We start from the raw sequence: 18,753 nt of genomic DNA on the forward strand, positions 1-18,753 counted from the left end.
AGGGACATCCTGGTATAACTTCACGTCACACTTTCATGGAGGTCCTCAGAGCAGGTGGGATGAGGCTTCAGACATTGCCAGTGACAGATTTTTTGGAAAAAGCTGCCGTCCAATGCGCCGAAAGGCGAGGGAGGATCTAAGTCAGTAAGACTAGCACATTAGGTTATTGAAATAAAACTTTTTAATTGCAGAATAACGCATTGTAGATACTTCAGAATATGCATTTTGTTGGCTTTCAATATCGGAATTAGTGCTTGGCAGCGGGGAGTCTACAATTTTTCACTAACTCCAGGAAGAACATATTCTAAGGGCACAATAAACTTCTTCCGAAATAATGAAATAATAAAGATTACTTATGTACACACACACACGCATACATAGGCTATATATTTATTTTTTTCTCGGAAACTCCCCCCCCCCCCCCCCCACACACACGAAAAATCCTGTCTACGCCCTTGCTCGCAGTTAAGAATGAACATGTCCCAAACTTTCTTAATTTAATTCTATTTGACTTGTTATCTTCCTATTATGAAAAAAATAATAGCCTGCGTCGTAGACGCCAGGAGAAACAGTTTTTGAAGCTCGGAAATGTACAAAAAAACGCTTGGCGCCCGGATGCTTCTCCCCGGATAAAGAGCTCCCTCAAACATCTGATCTGATCAGTTGAGTGGCGAACGTAACATTTTTTATTGTAAATGTTGAGAAACATAGAAATAAGTCCCTGATACGCCTTTCGACGCATAAGGCTGCAAGTTCTCTCCACAGAAATCAGCTAGGCGACTTTCACAGCCACTTTCCTTCTAAAAAGGAATTGATTAAACGTTGACGGCCATGTTTTTGCGTTCCTCTTTTCGGCTTTCATGTTAAGTCTGACTTTAGGACTTTAGTAAACGTGTTTGGTCTTGTCTAATGATATGTCTCACAAATGTCACTCGACGTTCAGTCGCCTCTTACCTTAGATGGCGAATGCCTGTGTGGAAATGATTTCTTTATTGGTAACATTATCTCGGTAAGTTATTCGTATGTTCATTCTCAGCCATCACTGATCAGCCTCTTTTCAACTTTCCACGTCTCGAAGCGCAAGTGGCCGTTGGGACAATGATTGTATTGAGTTGGTGGATTTTAATCTCCATGCTACTTGATTTGTTTGTTCAGATAGGCCTTGCGTTTTGAAAGACGGCTCCTGCTTTCCAATCCGACTTGCAACACCATGATATACTACTCGATTGCTTGTTATAACGCTGCCTAAATAGGTTAACATTTCCATTTGTTCAAGATCTGTATGACCAATGTTGATGGGGAACCCTAAACCTAACCCTAACCCTGCACCCAATATGCATAACTTTAAGGGCGTCTTTATCCGTCATATCGTGAATATATTTAATTGTAGGCCTATTTCGAAGTAATGCAAAGTCGTTTGCAAAATCAAACTCAGTTTGGTTTACGCCATGGGAACCCGAATGCAGCCTCTTCAATGTATTTCTATGACATCATTGTCAATGACTGCAAGAAAGAGAAATGGGGATAAGATAAATCCTAATCTCATATCCGTGTCGTGTTGAAGAGCTCCAGCATCAGTTGTGACACAACAGCTTGATTAGCTTTAGACATGTCGCTGAATCTGGACAAATTGTTGCGGGATGCCTTATTCTCTGGCTATTTTCCATTGTGATTCCTCTGGACGCTATCAAACGCTTCAAAACTGACTAACATCATTTGTTATTTCGCAAGACGTAAACCTGTATAGTGCTTAATTTGCTTTTTCGAAAGCAGCTGAGAAACACTAGTATAATTAAAAACCTTTTCGGCAAGGAGCTCTTAAATAATCTGTAGGCTTATTAAAAATGTTCCACTCAATGTTTCTCAAATCAGTTATTTTAAATGTATGTAATTAGCCTACTTTTGATAATATATATATATATATAAATGACATTTTAAAATACAATCGAAAACCATTTTCGGGTGTAAACAATCAATTAATTAGCTTACAGTTTTATTTTTCAACATAAAGAAACAAAAAAAAACATAGTTTATTTTTTCCTTTGGGAGGAGGGGGGGGTGACACCCTGAGCTTACCGCATCGGGTGACACCGACACTAGTGACGCCACTGATCTGGGATCGTGGTTCTCTTGAATCCTAGCGGAAATAGGTCCTACCCAACCCTGTCCCATGCGAAAACGTGCCAAAATTTGCTTGATCCTTTCTGTCTAGCTGCCATCATTCGTCCTTTCTCTTTTGGGCGTTTTAGAAACTTTCCGTCCCGTGCCACTTGGACTTGACCCATTCATAAAGCCTTGCTCTTGCACTCTCGTGTGTTTGCAGCTCATTTGGTGGGTTAAGAAGTGTTCCTACCTACTGTTGACCTTCTCGTTTCCATTGATTCCACAGTGCATCACCAAAGTACCTTGTGTTTTTCTTCTAGGCGCTCCGCGCACGCCTTAGTCTTTTCCAGTGAGGTAGGCCACGTCTCTCGATAGCTGGTAGGCATGAAAGTGAGTCTGTAAAGAGGATCACGTTGGGAGGAGCCGCCGTTCCTTCCTCAACACGTTGCTCTAATTATCTTATCTTTATCTTTAAAATTAAGGTCGGTATTAAAGAGTGTCTAATTTTCCTGCTCCTAATTATTCGTCTTATAAAAAAAGTGTCCAATTTACCGGTGCCTAAATTTCCGGGTTCCTAAATTTTCGGGCGCCTTAAAGTCCGGTGCCTACAATTAAGTCCAGTGCCAGACCAGTATTATAGGGCCTAAATAGATAGATTTTAGCACAATATCAATAGCTTCAGTATCTACAGCCAGCTAATTTATACCATAATGCAAACCGGTTCAGTAGTAAGAAAATGAGCTGGACATCCAACGCCAACAAGCGGCTTAAGCTCAGATTTTCACTTGTGGAAAAAAAACAAAAACAGTATTTCCTTGCCCCTGATGATGCCTCCAAAGTTTACACTGGCATTGTTTCCTGTGAATGCAACACACTTAACTAGATTCTAACTAGACCAATGAAAAAAGCCGGACATTTTCACACTCATAACTCATAAAGGAGGACGTGGCATCCTTTTGCCGGACGAATTGTTAACCTTACTCATACATAAATTTGAATTTTGAAAGTTTGGTAACAAACGCATTTTCTCTTGGTTAATAACCAATCATGGATTTATAACTGCAATTAATTTTTTTCCCCAACAAATATAAATTGAACGCCACTGCTCCACACTTCTTTAACAGAATGTGCCCCCCCCCCCCCCATTTCCCAAGGGAAGGCGCACTACACACCCCCGCTGATCCACAACCTACATTCAGTATTAACGGAAGTGAACCTACCTGTGTTGTACTTACATGAACTTTCAATACTTTTTTTTTTGGTTAGATCTAAATTCAAGATGGCGAACAAATGCACAGAAAGATACAAGTGAAATGTAAACAATAAAAAAATAAGCAAGACATTAACCTAAAAAACAAACAAAACCAGGTAATAGAGTTGAGATCTAGATCTAGATCTAGGTATATTTAGTCTAAATTTAGAAAAAAAGTAAATCATAAATGATTAAATGGGCCAAATCAAGGCCAATCATTTGAATAATATTTAAATATTAATAAAATACATCTCTGAATCTCAGTCTGAACTCTCACTGCTCTGTGACTTGTGTGACTGTGTCTCAAGTCAGTGCTGAGTGTACACTCAGTGTCAGAGTACTCAGACGACTCAGTCTTACTAACTCAGTTAGTAGTCTAACTGTATGGAACTCATGGCTCATGGATTTGTGTGGATGGTCACGCCAGTCACGGTGATGAACTAAACTTTCTAAAGTTACTAAAGTACTAAAGCCACCTACAGAAGAAAACTGAAGGTGAACCTGTTACTAAGTCGTCTTTAGAAGTGTTACCTTTACCTGGTCCTGAGTAAACTTTAAAAAAGTTAAATTCACTTTAGTCACTTAGTGACTTTAGAAACTAGATAACTATTTATTCTATATTAATTATTATATATATATATATCTAGATCTATAAATACTATGACTTACTATGACTATACTATTATAGGTTTAGATATAAATAGATCTAGAGTCTAGAGTAGGTCTAGTTAGTATGTAGACTAGAGAGTAATGATAGTAAATCTAGATCTAGAAATTTTATTATATTTATATTTTTAATTGTATAGTCTTAGTTTATTTTTATACTCATGATCTTAGATCTAGAACTAGAGTAAAGCATCCATATCAAACATGATCCCAATTTTGAATACCATATTAAATGATATTATTATCGGACATCTCACCTTATAACTTATAAATTTTTATTAATGCGTCATTATTTTGATCGTTAGTACTGAGTACTGAAATTGTGGTAAAAACTATTATGGTGCGTGATCCATTTTTCTATTTGTTAACACATCTAGTTTTGTATACCTGTGCAAGATCATTTTTCTACTAGGTGATAAAGTACACTGGTATGAAAGCGTGTTATTTTGACTTCATACACATAAATGGGGGCACTTCCAAAACTAAGGCTAAGGCTACTCAGTAGACTGTATAGCCCAAACGTGCATTAGCCAAGCAAGATCTATTTATTTGGATTCAAGATTGAGAGGAGAACTTTTATATTACACTTTCCTTACGTTCCATTAAGCCTATCCAGAGTTATAGGGGGTGTTCGATGAGGTTTACCATTTTAGTAAATGCTGCAATATCGAACTTTTATGTTCTGAGTGTTCATGTATTTTTATGCAATGTTTACTTTAATGTTTAAAGCAAAAATAAACAATCAGTAAATTTTTTAGTATCTAAAAGACAACACACAAGCAATGTTTATTAAACATTATTTTGACAAAAAACAAATTTTATTGGTACTAATTAAAAAAAAAAATTTTTGCAGATTTACTTCCTTTGCCCCCAAAATAATTTATAATATTAAGAATGCTCTCCCCTGCCATTGCTAAATCTATTTATAGCTTTGACTTTGACTAAATTTTGAACTATCTCTGTGACATGTGTCTGGCAAATAGTCTTTTCTTTTCTTTTGCACTTGGTAGTTCATCTCTTGCTTGACCAGAAAATACCCGGAATGAAAGAATTAGATGATTAAAACATTTTTTAAATGCATGTTGTCTGATATGGTTTACAAGGTGCTCGATGTTGTAGTCACTGAAAAATTTTGTCTGATGAAGTTTACATATTTACTTCCCCACCCTTCTTTGATTTTTTTTTAACTACGGAAGTTGAAACTGTGCAACAGATCTAATTTTATAGACCAATGGATGACAAGTTTATAGATGGTTTCATTTTTTTCTCTAGGTCTAGCCAATATGGTGCTTCGATTTGGCTAACTTGTTTGATATGGCAGATTTACTCTAGATCAAGTCTATATTATCTAGACTCTATATCACTATCATCATTCTATGATAAATCTAGATCCAGATTCTAAATCTACATATAAAAATATATAATTTTTATAGTAATATGTTTCTTACCTTTTCAAACAAGTTACAAGAACATACAATTTAATTCAAAAGTAAATTATTAATGTCTGTCTAAATTTTAATACTTTGTAATTTGTAACAATCACATCACAAATTCCTTATAAAAATGAATTTCAAACATTGATTACTATCACATCCATTCACTCATCCCAGTGGGGTGCCCTGTTCTGCTTTAGTACATCTCTCCATTCTGATCTATCCTGTGCTCTACGTCTCCATGCCAGAACTATTAGCTGTTGTAGATCTGCCTCTACATCATCAAGCCTTTGTACTCATGGTCTGCCTTTGGGGCGCCTAACTTTTGGGTTTTGACGGTGAACAATATTTGCTCCTCCATTCTCTGGTGACCTACCCAATGTAATTGTCGTAATCTGTAGCTTTTTATTTCCATCACTATGGAGGGGTCTATATATAGTTGGTATATTTCTTGGTTGGTTCGAATCCTCCATCCATTTTTTTTCATGTATGACATTGATTGCTATCACAGCTTACACACATATTGCTCTATGCATAGCAACAAACAAAATTTAACACACAGTAGGTCTACAGAAATAATTAATGTTGAAAATTTCATTTTGCCATAAAAATCTGTTATCTGCCTTATATATCATATAAACTTATAAAATACAACTCGCGCTACTTAAAAAAAAAACAAAAACTAGATGATATGGCCCTACTGGCTTACAATAGGAAGACTATGTTGTGTGACGTCAGAATATTTAAAAAGAAGAAAGAAAAATTTGAATGTAACCTTCCTCAGATATTGATCTAATAGAGGCTTTCTAATGACAAGTTGAACAACATAAAAATAATTACTTTTTTAGTTGTACACGCAGGTAAATGCATGATCTAAAAGATTTTAAATTTGAGATGATTCCAGATAATTGCAAATCAAATTGCCATTGACTTTCATTACGTTTCCTGTTAATTACGGGTCGAGTATTTATGAATTTGTTAATATATTAATGGTGCTAACTTGTTAATTTAATTTACTTTTGTCAGCAAACACCTTATTGAGTGAACTATTTTATGATAGTCACTAGCATACAAGAATGTTGCCATGAGCCAGAAGCTAGTCAGTCTGATTGTAGTGCCAAAGGCTATACCTTTGTCTATCCATATTGTCTTGAGTTTTGAAACTGTGAAATTCTGGTTAGTAATTCAGTTGTTTGCTTTGTCTGTAATGATGGCTCCTAGTTATTTAAAACTTCTGCCACTTGCCACTTTTTGCCTCAACAATGAGGTTGTTCCGGATTTCTGACCTACTTTAACCAAAGTCATGTTGAACAACAAAGAGGAGAATGGCCTTATCTTCCTATATTTCCATTGCTGTTGCTCCTCTAATTTTAAAAGATTTTACATTCACAAACATTTAAAAATATACAGAGTACATCAACGAACTTCATGAATGTTCAAATAATTATAAGAATGTTTTAATAAAGTGCTAAGAACTGTGTAAGGATGGGTTTATCAGTGATATTTCTGTATAGTCCATGACAAGCGTCAATGCATTGCCGATGATACATTCACATACAGAAGATGTTTTTTATAAATGTTCTTGCAAGATTTAAAAAAAGGCTTGGTGTAAACTACACAAACACACACACATATATATATAATAATAATATATATATGCAGAATTGGAGAGGAGGATCCTAGCCATGGAATCGAAATGTCATAGAAGGTTTTTAGGTATTATCTATGATAACTATACCTTGCTACAAAAAACCTTGCTACAAGGAACAATACCAGGGAAAAGAGAAGAGGCTGAGAGAAAGAGATGGGAAGATGACATCAAAGAATTGCTGGGCCTGTCATTGAAAGAGATTCTAGTCATTGCAAAAGATATATAGAGAAATGGAGAGAGACGGTTGACAGATCATGTGTGGTGCCCCAATAATCCAACAGACTTAGGGATATGTGAAGTTGATGTAGTTTATCTTGAAATTTTTAACCACTTCCAGTATCAATATTTCCTTTCCCCTTTTCTTTGATCCCTAATAATGGTCTTGTATTCACAGTTGTGGAGGCGCAGTGGCTGAGCGGTAAAGCGTTTGGCTTCTGAACCGGGGCAACCGGGTTTGAATCCTGGTGAAGACTGGGCTTTTTAATTTTGGGATCTTTGGGCGGTTCTGAGTCCACCCAACTCTAATGGGCACCTGAAATTTGTTGGGGAAAAGTAAAGGCGGATAGTCATTGTGCTGGCCACATGACACCCTCGTTAACCGTAGGCCACAGAAACAGATGACCTTTACATCATCTGCCCTATAAACCACAAGGTCTGAAAGGGGAACTTTACTTTTTTTTCACAGTTGTGAAAATGCAATTAATGTGTGACTGTGTTTTACATAATCCCATAATGTGTGAGTGCAACTCATAACTCTTTCTAGATTGTTTAACACAAAATCCATTGTCACAGTGTTGTATGTAGGATTTCATGTGTGTGCGTGTGTGTGTTAGAGAGAGAAATGTTGATTTAGTTTAGTTTAGTTTCTCATTGTTCACTTACATATGAGACAAGTCTGAAGTGCAGATCTCAGAGCAAATAAATTAATTCAACTCAACAATAAGCACTAATATAAAAATATGCTTTAAAGCTGCTTTGTTGTTTTAAAAAATGATACTGGCAGTTATGATAGTACCCCTTACATATAATTATAACCTTTTCATCAGGAAATGACTCAACCCCTCACTTGACCTCATTAAATGGCCATCCATTAACTTACAAAATAAAATAGCCTGTTGACAAAATCATTGAAGTGTTCTTGTTGTTAACTTGATGTGTAGACATTTAAAATGTTTCACAAATTAAAAAAAAAGCATCAGACATGTATGGCAGGCAAGTTTCAACCTTTTTTTTATCAGCAAAAGTGGTTTAAAAATAATAGATCTTTTAAAAATTCTTTTTGTATTCTTTGTTACCCTTTTTGAAGTTGGTTTTATAAATTCATTGTAAGTAATAAAAAAGCTACAATGATTTAAACTATATTTCCATATATATATATATATATAGTAAATAAAATACATTTTGTGTGAAATTCAGAATTTCTAAGTGCTATGTACTTTCAGCTCTAATGAATACTTAACAATAGTTAGGGGAATGGTGAATTACTTTGATTGATTTGCTAGCATGACACCTCTTTACCATTTGCCATTGACCTATGTCAACATCACCTGCTCAAAAAGCACTTTGCTTTTAAAAATATGAACACAGTTTACTCTGGTGTGTATCTGTTTTAAGACTTGCAAAGCTTCAGTTTTAACTTATGTAAATAAAAAGTACTTGATGTAAAAAGATGTGTTTTGTATTTGATTTTAAGTATAAGATGAACTAAAGATAAACACTTTATGCATACATTTAAAGGGCAATGTAGAGGTGTTCAAATAAACATTGTTCTATTAATTTTAACCTAACATTTTCATAGTTTATAGTGCTATTTATTTAAACCTAATGTTATTTTCTTTTGCTTATGTATTTAAACCTAATCTTGTTACCTCTGGGTTTCCAATGTCCTCTCAGCTTCATCTAGTACACTGCGTCGCCATCTTCTTTTTGGTCTTCCTCTACATCTTGTGCTTTGGGGGGATTCCACTCTATGGCCTGTCTAGCTCTGTTGTTGGTATCTTTTCTAAGGATGTGAACAATCTATCTCCACTTTCTAAGATCTGCACCTCAATATTTCTCTGTCCACCCATCTCCCACAGTTTGGTGTTTTCTATTTTGTTGTACCAGTGTATTTTTAAGATATTTCTCAGAGATGCAGTTGTGTATATTATGAAGATATGGAAGTAAAACGTTGCAAAGCTCACTGAACTTAAAAGAATACATGTATGTGTGTGGGAATATATTTTAGTTTTCTTTTCCAGCATTACTAACAGTAATTAAAACATGAAAGTGGTTTTAATATCTTAAGCTACAAACAAGGGGATGAATTTTGAAATCCTACATATTGTAGGCTATTGCTATTTAATTTGTTAAAAATTCGTTGTATTGAAAATTTAAAAAGCCCTTATTTTCTTTTCAGCTATCATCATGTCTGGGTCAGGTTTGGAAGAAGATGGTGGCTCAGAATGGCTGGTCAATCTTCTTAATGAGATACAGCTTGGTCAATTCTACATCAAACTGCGTGATGACCTTCAAGTCACAAGGTATTAAAATATTTTACTCCTAGAAAAGATTTCCTTTCTTGAAACAAAATTCTATGTGCCTCGTTATCTATTAATTTTAACAGTAAAAAGTTAACTTTTACTTAAGTATTTCGTTTATCTAGTTATCAGTGTTTCTTGCCAATGTTATTAATGTTAACATTTTTTTAAAGTCTTATGTTAATAATTTTACTGAATCTTTGTAAGATTTTATTGTATCAACAAATTGTGTATTGATCTAAACATGATTCAATTTTTTTATTATTTTTTTTTTGCATTGAATTAGCAGGGGAAAATGGAGTTAAAGGTCAGGGTTCTTTAATGGGCATAACAGTTGTTATGCTCATTAATTTCCTGACAGATTACTTCTAAAGTTGCTATTACATTCAGAATAAATAATTTCATGAACTGGTAAAGCTATGGTTACAAGTTTAATATGATGGACATTTGTGCTATGAGTTAGATACATGTAAGCCACATATAGGCATAATGTTTGTATGACATAATGACACATTAATTACATTTATGCTCATTGCTAGTAATGCAGTAAATTATATAATTCTGAACTCCACAACTTGTGACCAACACAGACCATGTCACTGACACTAGTATAAAACTGGTTGATAACTGGTTCCCTCTTAAGTAAAAGCAAAGTACTTGTAATTTTTGTAGTAGGCTCAGCATGAGATTTCATGGCAAAGATAAGTTCAAGTTAAGAATTTAAAAGTGTATTCCTCAACAAAACATGTCATTTTTTGTCCAGACTTGTTCACTTTGATTATGTAAAGACTGAAGACTTGGAAAAAATTGGTATGGGAAAGCCAGCTATACGCCGCTTGCTGGATGCTGTTAAAAAACACAAGTCTATTAGGAAAAAGAGCCTCCTTGATAAGGTGATCTTTTTCATTGTTTGATTTTAACAATATATCATTGCACAATAAGCACACAAAGAAAAAAACGTAAACATTTATTTACATAAAATTTTGAAAATAAAGAATTAATTTTATTCATATATTTTATCTCCCATTCAGATTAGACTAAGGAATATACAATTCACAACACATAATGTTTATATATTTTAAGCTTGAATTCTTTTTCAATGTGCATTTGTTCTTCTTCCCCTAGATCCTACCCAAAACTGGCAATGAAAAGGGCCCTCCGCTTCCCAACTCACCCACCAGTCCTGAAATGGGGGACATGGCATTAACTTGCCTTATAGACAAAAAAAGTGTGTTTCTGCTAGAGAAGATAGGAAATGGATCTTTTGGTGTGGTCAGGAAAGGTGAATGGCTGACACCAACAGGGAAAAAGGTAAAAACTTTTCTTGCAACACAGTCAAAGTATATGCTCACTTTATGTGAACAAAAAAATGCTTTCCAGTGTGTGCATTACAGTGTTTCTTCTTATTTGAGAAGTACTTTAAAATTGCTTTAAATCCAAACAATTAGGGGACCTATTATTTCATTAAAGACTTTCCATTATTCTTTAGAGTATAATGAATGTATGTATGGAAAGGTGTAAAACTTAGCACTGAATTTATTATTGATATGTGGGCTTGTGAACATATAAACGGCAAAAGCAACAACATGAACTGCTTAGTTTTTACCTATTTCTATAACTAGATTTAACATTAACTAAAACAAGTAACATACACATTTTTCTTTGTAAAATCAACCCTCTTTATGAAGCAGGATTAGATTTGCCAGTTCTCATTCTATTTATTTCTTGTAATGCTTCAATATTGCAAGGAATATTTCCACTGAGCTTTCACAATCATGTTTTTGTAATAATGTTTAGCTTATTTCTACGTAAGGTGGTGTGCAAAATGCTCATGATCATCTATTTATTTATTCAACTCTTTATTGACTACAAAGAAACATTTGAGTTGCTGTAGATAGCCAAGTATAACTTTAAGATGAAAATAATTTGAAAAATTATAATGGTCAAACCAGAGTTTTCACTGTGTGGGGAGCTAGTTTTCTCACATAAATTTGTCCGAAAATTGTTAGAACCATTTTTAAAATCCATGTCGACCCATGAGGAGTTTGTACACTGTTAAGAGAAATAGTTATTAAAACAACTAAAAAAGTTAGAAATAATTATGCTTTGTATTTTGCTAATTTTGTAAAATAAATCAAGATTATTAAAATTTAATGATCTGTTCTGTTCTGCCCTTTACTCTGTTAGACCTTTGGGGCACCATACATACTTCATTGAAATGTTGTTGTTTTTTTAAATGTCATTTAAACAGCAGGATTTAATACACTTCATATATAACTTATTGAATGAGTGCAAGACTACCTTCTACTTTTACTCTTATCAAAAAACAAAAACTAAAAACTATTGGTTACAGCCAAATTTAATACAGAATTCTTTTTTATGAGCAATGTGAATAAAATGCCTTAGAGGAGCATTATTGATTTATATTGTTGTAACTCCAGTGGCGGACTGAAAGGGTTAATGTGTGTGCGGCCTACTGATACACACGACTCAGGCCAATCACACAGGTCAACGGGTCAACAGCTGTCGATAGACAAGGGACAGTACTGCTAATAACCGAAAGTATGACCTGTGTCCTGGTCATGTGATCAAGAGCCTTCACGGTCGGGAGACAGTGTGTTTAAAAGGACAGTTGAGTCCAGGACAGCAAGGCAGTAAGGACATGTGGTACTTTTGAGTCCTCGAGAATGTAGCTGTACGAGCTAGAGAGACTAGTAATGTTTAGTTAGGCAGTTCTGTTAAGTTCAAGAAAGCATTTGAATTGATGTAGCCAATTGTGCTGAATTGGCTGTCGATGTATTTGTAATTAAACTGCCACTTTGTTACTTGAAGCTCTTGTTGTCAAGTTCTTGTGTTAGATGTGCTGTTGTTTGTTTAGCAGTGTTTGCAGAAGGCCTGATTAGGAGGGATCGTAACAATATATAAGAATTTTACTTGTGTGAAAAGCAATAATCTAAGGTATTGGAGATATTAAAATAAAATGTATAATAGATGTAAACACCAAAGCTTTATAAGCTCTTTCTGCTCTGAAGATGCAAAAGTTTCATTTATTGACCATTTCTTTAGGAGGAGGAGAGTGGAGCCAAATAAAGTATTTTATTAAATAAATCTTTATCAAAATATGTAGATTTTACACACATTCAAGCTAAAAATGGACTGATTTTTGTGCACAGAAACAAGTAGCTGTAAAAATACTACGTGTTGATGCCTTGTCCCAGCCTGGCTCTTTTGAGGATTTTGTGAAGGAGGTGAATGCTATGCATACTTTGAAACACAACAATTTGATTCATCTCTATGGTGTGGTGCTATCCACTCCACTAATGATGGTAGGTTTTCTCTGAAGGTTATCTTTAGTTTAAAAACATGTGAAACAAAAAAATAACCTCATTTGTTTGTCTGCCTAGTAATAATTCTAAGTGAATAAAAAAAAGTTAAATAATTAGATTTGGATATTATAAATAACATGATGTCTTTAACCTTGGAGGTAGTTGTCGGGTGTGTTAGACTATAAAGATTTTTTATTAATTTTTCTTAAGATGTTTCTTAGCCTTAGAGTTAGTTGGATGTGTTTAGACTAAATTTTAAAAAAATGTTAAGAAATTTTTCTTAGATGTTTCTAAGCTTGTTGGGTGCATTAGACTATACATTAAATTTTAAAAATATTTTTTTCTTAAGATATTTCTTAGCTTTAGAGGTAGTTGTGGTAGTTAGACTGTATGTGAACATTTTTATACATTTTCTTGTGTGTATTATTTCTGTGTGGCTTTTCTAGATTGAGAGTTCAGAACTTGTGTCCTTGTCATAAATTTGTCTTATTATTATCAACAAAATTATGATCTCCTGGAGCTGTTTTTTTTTTGTTTCTTGATTGTTTTAGATAAATACCATATAAAAATGCATCATATTTCAATGCTTTTCCCCAGGTGACAGAGCTGGCCCTACTTGGCTCTCTCTTAGACAGATTAAGACAGACTGATCAACCAATTCTGATTTCCACACTCTGTGACTATGCCATACAAATATCAGTGGGCATGGCCTTCCTTGAGTCCAAGCGTTTCATTCACAGGGACCTGGCTTGCAGGAATGTACTTCTGAAAACTAATGAATTGGTGAGTTGCTCGCTCAAATCACTCATATTGGTGCAAAAAGAAAACTTAAAGTTCTGAAGCATTTCAGAAACATAATAGAATGGAAATTGAACTAAATCATAATTACCATTGAACCAATTCCATTCTTGAAATGAGAAGACCAAAACTTCCTGTTTGTGGCACACAGCCAATGAGAATCTTTTTCTTTTTTTAGGTATAAGAAACAAAACACTGTATGGAAACAAATCCTTGAGATATTTTCTTTCAATCTATACCAGTTTTAAATTGATTTCTAGAGCTAGACTTCTGTATTTGCTAAAATTGATATTTGATTTTCTACATTTCAACTTAATGGGTCATGTCCACATTTGAAATCTACTAGAAACTCAAAAACAAAATAAAACAAAAAAATTGCTTGGGTATCTATTTACCATAATGTTTCCTCCTTAAAGGTTAGTTGAAATTATATTGTGCAGACTTCAATGACAATGATAAAAGTTAAATATTGTACAAAAGGAAACAAAATTGTGCTTAAGTAATACAATGTTTATTTATTTTCCAGAGTGTTGAAAATAAAGCTAAAATCAGTTTAAAAACCAAATCAAAAACTGTTTTTTTTTCTATAATTTGCAGATAAAAATAGGTGATTTTGGTCTGATGAGAGCATTACCTAGTCAAACTGATCACTATGTTATGTCTGAACAGAAGAAAGTACCTTTTGCTTGGTAGGCAACACAAAGTAGTAACAAATTTGATTTGTCACAGTTTCAGCTATTAACCAAATATATTTTTTCTGTATGTGTTTGTAAGCTAGACATACTGTTATGGACAAACTTTACGGAAGTATCTAGATCTCAATCACGTCTGAGATGCACTTGTTTTGCTCTGTTTTAAGATTTTATTTCAAATCAAAGTACATTTCTTTCACTTTAGTCTATCTTTTGTAATTTTAAAAACTGTATTAAGCTATCTCAGGGGAAATGCATCTCTTTAAAGATTGCTACGAAATTGTTGATTAAGCTTTTGCAGATAGGAAATAAAAAGTAAATGTGGGAGAAATGCTTCTGTTACATGAAGTTTTCTTACTGTGCAGAATTAGAATATAAATTCATGTATATAAAATAGCTCTATAGTCTTTTTAGTTAAAGGTTGATAATAGATATTTCGTTAAGCGAATTCTTTTTCTTACAGCAATATTTTATAACAAATTTTGCAATTATAATAAAGCTAAAAAATTAGTACTGTAATCAGAAGCATAGTATTAGGCTCAATAAAACTGTCTCTGCTTTTCTTTGTAAGAATTGTGAGATACTTGTGAGATTGATACTTGGGTTGATTACACTTCTTAAATTTATGATAACTGATGTTGGTTTTCTTACCCTCTCAAGGTGTGCCCCTGAGAGCTTGAAATCTCGACAGTTTTCTCATGCTAGTGATGCCTGGATGTTTGGCGTTACTTTGTGGGAAATGTTTACTTATGGACAAGAACCATGGTTGGGTTTCAATGGATCTCAGGTAGTTCAGTGTGATATGCTCCCTATCAGTGTACATTTCAGATTTATAGCTCAAAGCTAAAAAAAAACCCTTTTTTTTTTAAAAAATTTATTGTAAAAGTTCTGCTATATTATATTGAGATATTTCCTTTTTACTGTCACAGTAAATGGCTGATTCTGAGCACTAAGGACAACTTTCTTTACTTTTTCTAAATTTATCCTACTGTATTTTAATGTTTGCACTTAATACATAATGTTCCCATAAAAGAAATGCTATTTAGTTTTTATCTGCCTTGTAATATGTCCAGATTTGTTAGTGCTTTAGTAACATCAAATTTTTTTCTATTTAAAAGTATTATTTAAAAGAAAAATTATTTGCTGGCATCAAAAGTGTTATGTTAACATGGAATATAAGTAAAATATTTCTTATTATTAGTCTTAGTCAACATTGTATGTTGAAATTTCAACATCTTCAGATTCTACATAAGATTGATGTTGAGAATGAGCGTCTGCCCAAACCACATGACTGTCCCTGTGACATTTACCAGCTGATGATGCAATGCTGGGCTTACAAACCTCAAGACAGGCCATCCTTTGTGGCCCTCAAAGATTTTCTCTCTGAAGTAATTTTATTTTTCTTCACTTAAAAATCAAATTTTTAGCATATGTAATGTACATAATAAAAATCATTGAATGGTCCAAATATTTATGTATGCGTATGTGTGATAATTACATTTTCTTTGATGTTTTGTTTGTTATGCAGTTTTTGTCGTCAATGTTTCAGGTGATTCCAGAAAATGTGAGAGCCACCCGTTCACTTAATGAAGAAAACAGGCTTAAGTTAGAAGAAGGGGACTTAATCACTGTCATTGATGGGAAGTGAGTACATAGTAGAACAAATGCAGTTAGTTAAACTTACAGGTTTTTAAATTATTTTCTAATTACATTTTGTTATTGACGTTTCATTTTAATTGATTATGTGTTATTTGTAAAAAAAATAATTCCAATGGTTTTGTGTCCATTTATATATGAAAACTTCACTTCCAATAATAAAGCTACAACAAAATCAGAAATAATAATTTAAAACATATCCATTTATAGAGCCAGTAAGAATTATTATATACACTAATATTATTGAATAAACACAATGAATTAAATTGTTCAGCCAGACAGAGAGATTTAGTATTGCAATAACATTTTATATCATCAATTTACAAACTCAAGTAACCTCAAAATTACTAGAATGTAAATTTCACAAATCTTTTAATCTCCTACAATTATTCTCAATTATTCTATTTGTTACAAAAAAAATGAAACAAAAGAGTGAAATGGAAAATCTAGTTCAGCCTAGAGATTTTTCTTTCAAAATTTCAAAATTCATCTACGCAGTAGACTTTTTTTTCCCTTGACAGTCACAAGTCAATAGCAATTTTTTTAATGTGACAATCAATTAAAATCAATAAATTAACTAAATTCAACTTGACAGTTAAGATTTATAATTGAAATGTCAAATGATTTTAAATTAAAATGTTTTTTTAAACAAATTGCTACTTACAGACCAGATTGTTTTTGGTGGAAAGGACAAAATAGGAGAACAGCTGAAGTTGGAACTTTTCCCAGGACGATGGTGGAAGTGCAGAGGAAACTTGCAGGTACAGTGAAATGAAAACATCTTAACAGTAAAACTTTTTTGTTTTCTGATCTACTCATAGACTTGGATACAAAGATAGTTATGTGAGAAATGACTTCACAAGAAGATAGTAAACAAATCTGTGCCAAAGGTTTAAAAAAAAAAAAGCCATGAGTTTTTTTTGAGGTTTAGCTTTGAACAATAAACTTCTTTACATTCTGCATCCTTTGTGATGCTCATAGAAATATAGATATTATCTTCTAAGGTGAAATTTGTTTTTTAAATATCAAGTGAAACACGTGTTCACTGCGCACTATATACATAGCAACATTATCAAACTACGAGTATAATTTTTCAAAATGAAGTGTTTTATATGACCTCAATTACATTTTTTAAAAAACGTTATCTTAAAAAAAAAAGTAAATTCAAGTTTTATTTATGTAAAAATAAGAATGATATTGGACATTTTAAAACGTTTATGCAATAATAAAACAAGAAAAATAAAAATTATATATATAATAATATAATATATTTCTGCACCCCATTATTTATTAGTTGACAAAAAAAAATTAATTGGTTGATTTGTAAATTGACATTTAGTGTCATACTAAACCATGATTAAAAAAAAAATAATATGGAAATCTAATTGTTCGGTACTTATTCATGCTATTCTGTCAACTTTTATGTTTTCCTCTTGTGCTACTTCTTCGTCTTCTTATTGGTAGTGGACCATCCTTGTAGTGTCCAATATTATATACAGCATCTTTAAAAGGACAATCTATATTTTGATGCGTAAATCTATATCTTCTTCAGCGTTGCCTACAAGTACGCATCTTGCTTATTTTGTACGCAAATGGACACGAAAATATTTGAGTAGGGTATATCATCTGAAAATACGCATTTCCCCCTCTAAAGCAAAAAAAAAATAGAAAAAATTAAATTTTAAAAAAGTTCTTCTTGCTATTCATATATATAGATCAGTGTGTCATTGCCTGGAAGTAGACTATATTCTTATTATTGATTTACCACGAGACAGCTGTTTTTTTGCACGTGCTGCCGCACGAAAATTTAAATGTTTACTAGCTCTACATCTTACTGATCTAAATTAAGCGGGGTTCCTTTCAGTGTGTCTGTTTATATAAAGTCTTCAACCTGATTGGGAATTAATTGATTGATTAGTTCTAATTCATCTAGCATCTAGACTGGATCTGTCTGGAACTTGATCTTGAGATATTTTACATTGTCAGCCACCTATAATATAATTTACATGAATCTAGATTTAGAATTAAGATCTAGATCTAGACTTAATCTAAATTATATATAGATTATTCTAATAATTTTAGATTTAGATTCTAGAAGTAGATCTAAATCTAATTCGAGTCTAGACTAGATCTTGATCTAGATGTGACCGTGTGTGTAGGCCTACTTGACTTAGATTCACTGGCGGATCCGGGGGGGAAGGCGGTAGGGGTGATTCCCCCCCCCCCCCCCAACTCGCCCCCCTTCCCAGAAGGGCGGGGGCGGACGAACTTTAGTATAGAATTCACACAATTTGTATATATGAATTCATGACTTATGTTAATAATATATACTAATTATTTATATTTCAACCTATTTTTAGATTATTTTGCCCCCCCCCCCCCCTCCCACTCTAGTATGTTGGCCGATTTGGTGGGGTCGAGAAGGGTCGATGGCATCGATCCCGCCCCCCTTCCATAAACTTTCAAGTCGGGGGGTGGTCCAATTTATTTGTAGAAATCACAGCTTGCTAACAGAATCAGTTAAATATCTATATGATTAAAACTTGTTATTGGTGTTTAAACCAATCTTTATATTATGTTGTTCCCCCGTTGGCCGATTGGGTGGGAGAGGGCGAATACCTCTACTGCCCTTCCCACCTAAACCCATTGATTGATGG

The 18,753-nt window shown here is 33.5% G+C and overlaps 1 protein-coding gene across 3 annotated transcripts in view; it reads left to right on the top strand.

Moving 5' to 3' along the window:
- Positions 1–3,319: 3,319 nt before the first annotated feature.
- The window catches only part of LOC106057399 (activated CDC42 kinase 1-like), a 43,781-nt gene continuing 28,347 nt past the window's right edge, over positions 3,320–18,753 (top strand). Inside the window, exons 1-12 of one of the 3 annotated variants that reach the window (XM_056007719.1) lie at positions 3,350–3,471; positions 3,620–3,850; positions 9,504–9,627; positions 10,388–10,517; positions 10,750–10,935; positions 12,798–12,950; positions 13,548–13,733; positions 14,346–14,437; positions 15,101–15,227; positions 15,682–15,828; positions 15,990–16,084; positions 16,763–16,857. In XM_056007719.1, the coding sequence (XP_055863694.1) occupies positions 9,512–9,627; positions 10,388–10,517; positions 10,750–10,935; positions 12,798–12,950; positions 13,548–13,733; positions 14,346–14,437; positions 15,101–15,227; positions 15,682–15,828; positions 15,990–16,084; positions 16,763–16,857 (1,327 nt within the window). In that variant the 5' untranslated portion in view covers positions 3,350–3,471; positions 3,620–3,850; positions 9,504–9,511. Of the gene's footprint in view, positions 3,472–3,619; positions 3,851–6,227; positions 6,631–9,503; positions 9,628–10,387; positions 10,518–10,749; positions 10,936–12,797; positions 12,951–13,547; positions 13,734–14,345; positions 14,438–15,100; positions 15,228–15,681; positions 15,829–15,989; positions 16,085–16,762; positions 16,858–18,753 lie in introns of those variants that run through there. The other 2 variants (XM_013214566.2, XM_013214567.2) reach the window with 2 other exon arrangements.

Source organism: Biomphalaria glabrata, chromosome 13, assembly GCF_947242115.1.
Source record: "Biomphalaria glabrata chromosome 13, xgBioGlab47.1, whole genome shotgun sequence".
In the NCBI taxonomy this organism is placed as follows: domain Eukaryota; kingdom Metazoa; phylum Mollusca; class Gastropoda; family Planorbidae; genus Biomphalaria; species Biomphalaria glabrata.